Below are 9,366 nucleotides of genomic sequence, written 5' to 3'. Positions count from 1 at the left end.
AGGACTGTTAGTCTATGAACCACAGGAGAGCTGAGTAGGATGGATTTTCCTTTTTTTTTTTCACCATCTGGAAAAATATGGCACAGGAGGTGCATCCTCCCCACACCTCTAAGCCATACCCCTGGGGTATGCCTGTCTCTCTTTACACCTCGCGTGGGAATGTTCTTGCCCTCCTCCCAGGAGATAAAGAGGTTACAGAGTTTGCCATGAGAGATTCTTCACTGGAAAGTTCTGCTTCCAAATATCTGGCTTAACGCTTAATATGTTACCATGAGAGTATCCACGTGACTTGAGGAGTTAATACAAATCTCATTTTTGAAGCAGCATCAAGAGAGATTTTCTCTTTTTTCCCCTCTGTGCAAACAGATGACAAGAGAAGTCAAGAGAATATGAAAAGATAGCACTAGTCGGTAGGAGCAGGCAAGCCCAATGATTACACCCCCGAGAGTGTAAAGGCCTTGAAGGCCAGAGAAAAACTGAGGCTCATGCCATTGACGGGAAAAATGACTTTGCAAGGAGAGCTGCGTAGTGGTAACAGAAAGAGCCTAAAGTGCAATTCCATCTGATAAACAACTCTTTAAAATGGCCCTTACAGCTCCCCGATTGTTCTACGTCAAATGGGCTCAGCCGGGCAATAAAGCAGTTCCTAACTGCCAGCACCGAGCATTCCCCTGGGAAACACTCCACCTAGGAAATGTCTCTCTTTTCCCTCATTACGGTAATCAAAGGTCCTAAAGGCCAAGAGAATTGTGACCTTGCAGAACTGGGACTGGTGGGGACTTAGCCAATTTCCTTCTTCTTTTCTTATATATCAGTTATGCAAAGACAAGAGTAGAATTGAGGTCTTGCTGAGATCCCTTTCCTCCCAGTAGCTCTACACAGCTACAAACAACACCAATCTCTTCTTCCCTCAAGCACAGCACTCTGACTCCAGTATCCACAGGGAGCAGCTCTGCAAGGGCCATTTGCTGACGACTGTTCTTCCAGAGTAGAAATGGGTTTTGACAGGAAAGGGGAGAGCAAGAGCAGTGTCCACTGCCAGCAACAGACGCAGTGCTCCAATCTGAGTGTTCCTTAAAGTTCTACCAGCATATGGGGAAGTAAGCAGTGATGGTCTCATGATGCGAGTCATGGCAACTGTGGTGACCCTCTTTATGCCCTTAAAAGGTGACCTGATGCTGTGGCAGTGTCCCCTTGAGCCCCAAAGTACTCCCCATCTGTTCCAAGACCTCTCTCAAGTCAGAGACCCCTCAACCCAAAGCCTCAGAGTGCTGCTAGTGCTGTAATGATGAGGGGAACTTCTGTGACCAGGAGCTAGCAATGAAGCAGCTCTGCTCTCTTCATGGGCATCGACCGTGACCTGGACAGCACAACACTTGCAGGTTGCCAGAGAACACAGAATCTGAACCAGATCCAGACCAAAGAAGTCACTGCAAAAGTTAACGTGGCAGCTTCCAGGAAAAGGGAACATATAAATAAACCACAGACAGTGAAATGGAGCCAAAAGGGTCTCTGGGTTCCAACCCACCCATCCTCCCTCTCCAACCACAACAGCACAGCTGCCCGAGCTCCTTACTGAGAGGCAGTCACAGCCTCGGGGCCCCTCGCAGGAGAGGCTTGTCTCTGTGCCCTCCCTTGCCTGGCAAGCAGAGTCCTGTCTTTTCCGGGCAGAGCAGAGGCGAGGGAGGGTACGAGCATTTCCAAAGTCGCGTGTACTTTAGACCTCGCTCTCCATGGAGGGCTTGCGTTGGTGTTTCCAGCCTGTGTCTGGGAGTGAGCCACGCCGTTCTGGAGTGGCCGCTGCTGTGTTAACGCTGCTGCATTCAGACTGTTCTTCCTGTAGCAGCTGCTCAGTTTCGGTGTCGTCCAGTGAACCAGAACTGGCCTGGATAGAGACCGTGTCTGTCTTCATGCACACGTGGTCCCGGAGGATCCCTCCTCGGGAGCTCCGAATCTGCTTAAGGTCATCCCACTCGGAATCATCACTGGATAAAAGGCATATCCCCTCCACAATCTTGATCTTCTCCTTGGTGTAGCTGTGGTCAGGACCAGTCTAGGGAGCAGACAGATGAATTAAAAAAAAAACCAATACATCTATGGAAAAATATGGCAAAGAGCAAAGCAGAGCTGGAATGTAGACAGTGAAGCAGACAAAAGGCTGGACCCTCATGTAAACAGCCACTGGCTTGGGCTGCCACAATGGCAGAGCCCATTCTAAGTTTCCTTTGAGTTCTTCACCACTCGCAGACAAATTCTCCCTGCAAGAGCTCTCATTCCAAACTCAAGGAGCCTTCAAGGCATGGAAGGGGACTGAGGATGAGCTAGCTAGCTCTTCTGATTTAACTATAGGTACTCCCTGGCAGCAGCGAGTAAGAATAACACTGAGCCTAAAAATGAAGAAAAAAAGAAAAAAGAAAAAAGCCAAAATGGGAAGCAAGAACTGCCAGAAGACTTCATGGTGAAAGTAGTCAGGGAATCAGCTCTAGGTCTGCAGTATCTTTATATCCGAATCATTCTAGATAGGCCTCTCAGGAAAGCACAGCTGGAACACCACTGCTGAGTCTGAGTCTCACAGCGATACAGGGGAAGGAGATAATAGGGAAACAACAGAAATGACCAGAGTCTAAAGCAACCATGCTGAGATTAAAGTAGTGAAATCTAACTTTTCTCACTGACAAATAAGGAGCATTAGAACATCTGATATATCCCCAAGGAGAAAGTGCAGGGGGCAGGGAAATATACATCTGAGTATATTTAGGAGCAGCAGAATTAAGAGAAAAGTGGAAAGGGTTTAGATTCCCAGATAAATAATCCTGGCTTATCCTTAGGAGATAAGGGTACAATAGCAAGAAAGTTTGTGAAATCTATTGGATAGTAACTTTGGAAAACAAAGCCAGGGAAAATTCTCCTCTGCCTAAGTGTTGCTGTGATCCCTGCTAGAGGAACTAAGTGATCTAACAGATTATCATAAATAGTCCTACAGGAATTATCTTTTTCAAATCTCACACACTGACTACGAGTAGCCAAAGCCAAGACCAAAGGATCTGCCATAGAAAATGAGCTACGCTTTCTTGACAGCCAGTAGAGCTGGTTTAAGGACATAAAAGCAGGAGAAAAAACAAGAGCGAGCAGTTAGTATGGGACAGTGCTTGAGGCACACAGCAGAGCTTGAGTGAGGGAGGCAGGATCAAACACATACACAGAGCAGTGATACCTGACGTGAGGTGGTGGACGAAAATCAGAAGAGGGAAGATGAGAAGCTATCTGAGTGATAAGAAAGCTTCTGAGGAGAAAACAGAGGAGAAACTAAGTGCTGCAAGGAATCACATTAAACCCTCTCCATGCTTTGGCACACAGGGCAGACCTCTGCACAGCCTTTAAAATGCTCTGTTCAATAAGGGCTCTGGTTGTTTTCCAGTTCTATCCCAGCACTACACAGCCAGGAGCCAAATTCTTGTTACCAAACCCCTTGTGGCTGCCTGGCTCCCCAGGTGACTGGCCAAAGGGCAAACCTTGGTGCAACACTCACTAACCAGGACTGCGCCCAGGGAAGACAATTCCCTTTGACTGCTGTACTTGGAGGGCAAGCACCCTGTGCCAATGAAATACAAGACACTGTGGGAGCGGGGAAGAAGCAGAAAGCTAAAGACAGGTCTAATTCACTACAGCTCACTGGGGAGAAAGTGCTGCTGGTTGATCTCCATAGGAGTCTGAGCAATTCACTGAAGCTGTCCTCCTATGTCCTAGAAGTAAATGCTGACAAGTTGCAACAGTTTTGGATACTAAAGCCTGTAGTACTCAACAGCAGCTTGAGCTGGGCTCCCATGTCCTTAGTAGCAGCACTTACCTCTTTCTTATAGCACAACTGGTCGTACATCGTCGGTTTGGGAATTGCTTCAATCTTCACCTCCTGGGTAGATGTCCGATACGAGGGATTACTGTAGGTTAGAGTCCCCAAGCCAGGGTCCGTGAACTTGGACTTTTTATGCCTAGAGGAAGACAGCTGTCAGAAAAGACACAGGGCTCTACTGCTAGGATCCAAAGTTCCTGAGTGCTCAGCAAGCAGAAAGCTCTAGCCATCTTCACTGTCCTTCCAAGAGAATGCTGGCTTCACCTGGCTCTTCAGCTACCACCACAGCAAGGCACTGCCATGCAACCACAAAAGCTATACTGGTATTAAGTGGTGAAGCTACTCAGCAGAAAGCACATGAGCTCACACATGTACTGAGATACGAGTTATGGACAGGGATGTGAGATGATACATAAGCTCTCAGCAGAAAATTTAGCCAATAAAGCTTCAAATAATAGAGTTGCATACCCAACACTTCAAAGGCACAAGACTCAAACCTTGCAAATAAAATCAAACACTGCTTCCAATAAAGGACAAAGGGATTGTAATGACAAGAAAGAAAGAAAGTGCTTTCAAGAGCTTTCTTCTACAACCCTAGATTTTACTATTGAGCAAGAGAGGGAGAAATAGATCACTTACCTATATATAATTAAAGCAGCAATAACCAGCAAAAGAAACAAGATGCTGAGAAGACCTCCAATAATGTAGCTCACATGCAGTCCTTCTCCTGAAAGTGAACAACAATGGTGATTTTGCACTCACCCTAAACTTCCACTGGATAATACTGACCTCAATGTAACGCCTAATACAGGCGTTTTACACCACACAAGTAAAATGTCAGAACACCAAGGTTTAGCAGAGGTTTTTTTGGCTTCATATAAAGCCAAACATACGATAACCCTTCCTCCCACCCAGGCCCCAGCAAACCAAGAAGCATCAAGATCTTTGTAATGGGGTTGGATAAGGATGAGTTAGACCCTCTTGCTGAGAGCTTACTCCTGCAGTGGGAAACCATTACCTGAGTCAACCATCCTCAACTAAACACAAAAGGGATGGTGAAGAAGAGTATAATTAAAGGAAAGAGCCCAATAAATGAGGTATGGGATGAAATAAAACAAAAATATTCTTCAGATCAAAGTGTCATTTGGAGAAGTCCCCATATAGTCTAATGGATGTGTGTGACTGATGTTCACCCTTAGACACAGTCCAGTCTGCTCAGAGGGCCTCTGAGTAATTCAAGTCCACGTTTCAGAAATTTAAGTTTCAGACACTAGGGACTGGAATGGCCCGGGCACATCTGGAGGAACAACCCTGGGGGAGAAGAGATAAAGAAAAGGAAAGGAACTCACCCATGGTTGCCAACACTGCCTCGTTGGCATGGGTGCACAAGCCTCGCCGAGCATCTTTGTCAGAGCAGCTGAATGACAGAAGGAGAGTTAGTTACTGAAAGGAGCATCAGCAGCATCAAAGGTATCGAAAGACAGGATGGGACAGGCCAGCGCTGATATCCCATTTCCAGTTCAACTACAGGAGCCTTCCTTTCTCTTCCTCAGTATCCTTCTGTACCCAGAGGAGAGAGGACCATATACTATATATATAGGGGTGTGTGTATATATATCGATTGTAGGTCTGCAATATCTTTATATCCAAGTCACCCTAGATTCACCTCTGGGGTACACAGGTGCATACACACATCTATCTATCAGAACACAATTTTCAGCATCAGTGATGGAGCAAAAATCAGAACATCTGAGAGTGAGCACAAAGATCTTTCTGTTCCAGTACATCGTACTCAACAAAATGGAAGTTTTGCCTTGTAAATAACCCAGCCATGTATTACAGAACATACTTATTTGCTGGGCAGTAGGAATACGAGGCTGTAGGAAATTAGCAGGAAAAAAAGTCTCTTAAGTACCTGCATTGTAACTTAAATGTTAGAGCTGCAAAGGTTCTGCCCCAAACAAGCTATCCCTTTGTGGCCAGGGCAGAACCTCTTCCTCAGATGTCTGGGTCAGGTCTGAGAGATCTCAGTGAATTAAAGCAACAGACTCCTCTCTCCTCCTCTCAGAAATAAGTTCTTAAAATTAGGAGTTCAGAAATCAATCAAATGATATGGTCTCAGGAGGATTTCAGCACTTCAGCACAGTCAGCCTAGACACATATTTCAATAGAACAGACAGAAAGATCTCTGCACCCTGCACCTCTTGCCAGCTCAACAGTGTTCTGCATTCTTTGTCAAATGGTTTTCCCCATTATGTATGGGAATTCGGGAGCTGGAATAGCCTCTTTTGGCTAGGGAGAGGTACATTTGGACCATGACAACCAGAGGGGGCTTGTATGTTGCCCTTTGCACAAACTGTGACTTTCACACCCCAATTCCAAGAGAACAAGAGCACTTACTTTCCTTGCACTGCTTCCAGAGATTTGGTGAGAGGTTTGGTTGTTGAGGTACCTACTCTGCCAGGTGGTGTCCGACTTCTCTCACTTACTCTGGTGGGTTCAGGGCCAGGGGGCACTACACCTGGAACTAGAACAACAGAGAAAAATAAGCAGGACCCCAACTTTGTGGGACAGATGAACTAGTCCGGTAAGCTACAGAGAATTTCTGAAATGGCCTAGATGAGCAGCTTTCCCATCTCAAACCCAGTCTGTCTGCAGAACAGACAGAAGGCGGCTCTTTTGCTCACAACCACCTTACTTCCAGCGTACAACTCCGTAAGTTTTTATAGACTGGAGAGTGTCAGATGCTCTGGTTGCCACTGCGTAAGTAGTGGCAGTGGTTCACTTAGAGAGGCTGCTACCCAAGTGACCCTCAGTAAACTCACTAGTGGAACAGGGCCGCCCATCTGGTTCATCTGGACACGCGCAGACAAAGTCTGAAGCCCTGGCGAAGCAGAGGTGAGTGCAGCCTCCATTGTTCACTCCACAAGCATTAGTACCTGGAGAGAAGAAGCCATTTTCTCAATATCTTGCAGATGAACAGGTAGGAGCTCAGAGCAATAACCTTTTTTCCTGCTCAGCCAGAGATACTTCCTATAAATCCAGCAAATTACTCTGGCACACGCCCTTCATCTGACTGCTAAGAAAATGATGACCATAGCCAAACACTGGCAGGATGAGGGCAGTCGCAAAAGGAAGACACTGGAAATCATTAAGACAGAAGCCCAGTCAACACAGCTGCACAGATTAAAAATAAAAAGCTCACATTCTTCTGTTTTAACACAAGGTCAGATGAACAACATGGAAAGTGACATTCCCTAATCAAAGCTGTAACAGAACACCATGAAGATGTACTTGACTGAAACATCAAAGGCAGATGAGGAATGTGCCCAGGGAAGATGCATTAACAGTTAGTTTATAAGAAAAGGTGCCAACCTCACTTGACATCTACAGCAGCACAGTGGTTCTAGAGTTCTTAGCTTTGCCCGAATCAAGATCGACCTATTTACCTGTCTGTCTCTGAGGGGAAACCACAATGATATCCATCAGTCCCTCAACATTGGCCAGGACTGTCTCTTTGTTCCGCCCAGAGTATTTGTCCACTCTCTGGATAGATTTTGTTTGCCAGTCAGTCCAGTATATCCACCTATCCTGCTGCTCAGGGAGCCAGCAAAAAAAGACAAAAACAAACAAACAAAAAAAAGAAACCAAAACACAAACACGTAGCCATTAGCATCTTTAGCCACATAGGTACAGGATACCCATAACACACATCACAGTGGCAGAAGGCCCCAAACAAAGGCCTCTTCAACCCCTTCCCCTCTTATCATAAAGATGATGACTGTCTGTGCCCCACAGGACAGACAAACTTCCTTTGTTATGTCTACAGAAGAGTTGAGTACTCTCCCCTCAGTCATCTTGGTTTCCCCAGATTATAACACTTCCCTGTCCCCAAGCTCCACTGTCCAAACTCATTAACACACCAGGGAGAACAGTGGCAGCACAAAAATCTTCTTACCTGTGTCAGAGCAAAGGGATGTGACACCTGGCTGACCAACACTTGCCGTAGCTTCCCATTGAGATCACAACTCTCTATGCGATCAAGATGCGCATCCACCCAGTAAATCCTGGAGGAACAGGGAAAGAAGTGAGCTTCATCTATACAATCCCTCTTTACTTTCTAGTCATTCACTAGCCAAGATGGATCAGACAAAAATCCCCACCAAACCCCACAACCCTACTCAAATAAACCAAGCTAAGGAGGCTAAAAAAATTAATTGCATCCCTTAACCCTATGCATGTATAAGAAAATCTTTCACTGACCTCCTGGTGTCATAATCCAAAGTCAATCCATTGGGCCATCCTAGGTCAGTGTTAATCAGGATTTTACGGTCAGAGCCATCCAAGTTTGCTCGTTCAATTTTAGCAATGTGACCCCAATCTGTCCAGAAGAGGTACCTGATTAGATAAAAGGCAAGTGTAAGAAGAACAGAGCATTTCATGAAAGTTTTAGTTATGAATTAAACTGCCAGATTCTTCAGGTTCAAAAAAGATCACATGTTCTGTTGCTTGCTTCTCCCAACTATCTGCCCAGCCTTCAAATTCACTGTCTGCCTCATTTACATCTGTTGCTGGTACCTGCAGATTCACACGGCACATCCCTTCTTCCTCCCACAACCTCCTCTCCCCGCAATGTGCCTCTGCACAGCCCTTCTCCCTGCCCCACCAACACCCCACACCTACCCCTTCTTGGGAAAGACAGCAATGGCTCGGGGCTCATCCAGGCTGTTATTGATCAGCACTTTCCTGGAGCTTCCATCGAGCCTGGCTGCTTCTATGGTATTGCGTCCTGTGTCTGTCCAGTAGAGGTTCCTGGCAACCCAGTCCACTGCCAGGCCATCTGTAGTCTTCAGACCCTGACCAATAACAGTTTCCATGTGGCTGCCGTTCAGATCAGAACGCCTGGATGGAAATCAACGACAAATGGCAATGAGGAATGGGTAGCTCCTGGAAAGCCTTTCACACCTCCATATGTGATCAGCCACAGGGCCACTTTACACTGCTGCCTCCCTAATACCTTCCTCCTCACAGTCTCCAGCAGGTTAAACACACTTTCACCATTTAGTTCAGCAATACACACGATGCGGTGTACCAAAGACAAGGTGCAAGTAGTGTTGTACTGCCAGCATCTCGGTCTCCCCAACTTATTGGCACACTCCAAAGCTCACTGTGGCACAACCAGCACAAGTAGCTGGGTGACCTGGGCACTGGCCAAGCAGATGACTAGCACCCACCTGATGACATCAAGATACACATCGGTGTAGTAAATCTTGCCATCCACACTATCATAGTCCAGAGAAATGACGTTGTTCAGCTCAGGGACAGGGATGTGCACGTCTGTGTGGTCACTGGTGTCCAGTGAGATACGACGGATGGAAGCCCGGCTCGAGAAGAGCAGGTAGGTCTCTGGAGAAGAGTCACACGTCTGCTCATCTCTCTTCAGCTGGATGCCAGTGGGGCAGGCACAAGAGAAGCCCGGGGGGTGAGGAAAGAAAAGGTGGGAGCAGCCACCGTTA

General features: G+C 46.5%; 1 protein-coding gene across 1 annotated transcript in view; it reads right to left on the bottom strand.

The window, feature by feature from the left end:
- Nucleotides 1–1,425: 1,425 nt before the first annotated feature.
- The window catches only part of LRP4 (low density lipoprotein receptor-related protein 4), a gene marked incomplete at its 5' end in the record, with an annotated part of 28,323 nt that continues 20,382 nt past the window's right edge, over nt 1,426–9,366 (bottom strand). The window contains 11 exons of the mRNA XM_010087393.1: nt 1,426–2,053; nt 3,848–3,989; nt 4,490–4,577; nt 5,200–5,267; nt 6,251–6,377; nt 6,676–6,789; nt 7,300–7,444; nt 7,809–7,917; nt 8,114–8,248; nt 8,534–8,752; nt 9,085–9,366. The exon at nt 9,085–9,366 is cut by the window's right edge and continues 21 nt beyond it. Of these exons, the coding sequence (XP_010085695.1) occupies nt 1,718–2,053; nt 3,848–3,989; nt 4,490–4,577; nt 5,200–5,267; nt 6,251–6,377; nt 6,676–6,789; nt 7,300–7,444; nt 7,809–7,917; nt 8,114–8,248; nt 8,534–8,752; nt 9,085–9,366 (1,765 nt within the window). The remainder of the gene's footprint in view (nt 2,054–3,847; nt 3,990–4,489; nt 4,578–5,199; nt 5,268–6,250; nt 6,378–6,675; nt 6,790–7,299; nt 7,445–7,808; nt 7,918–8,113; nt 8,249–8,533; nt 8,753–9,084) is intronic.

Source organism: Pterocles gutturalis, unplaced genomic scaffold, assembly GCF_000699245.1.
Source record: "Pterocles gutturalis isolate BGI_N339 unplaced genomic scaffold, ASM69924v1 scaffold9431, whole genome shotgun sequence".
In the NCBI taxonomy this organism is placed as follows: Eukaryota; Metazoa; Chordata; class Aves; order Pterocliformes; family Pteroclidae; genus Pterocles; species Pterocles gutturalis.
This window is presented reverse-complemented; position numbering and strand designations above follow the sequence as displayed.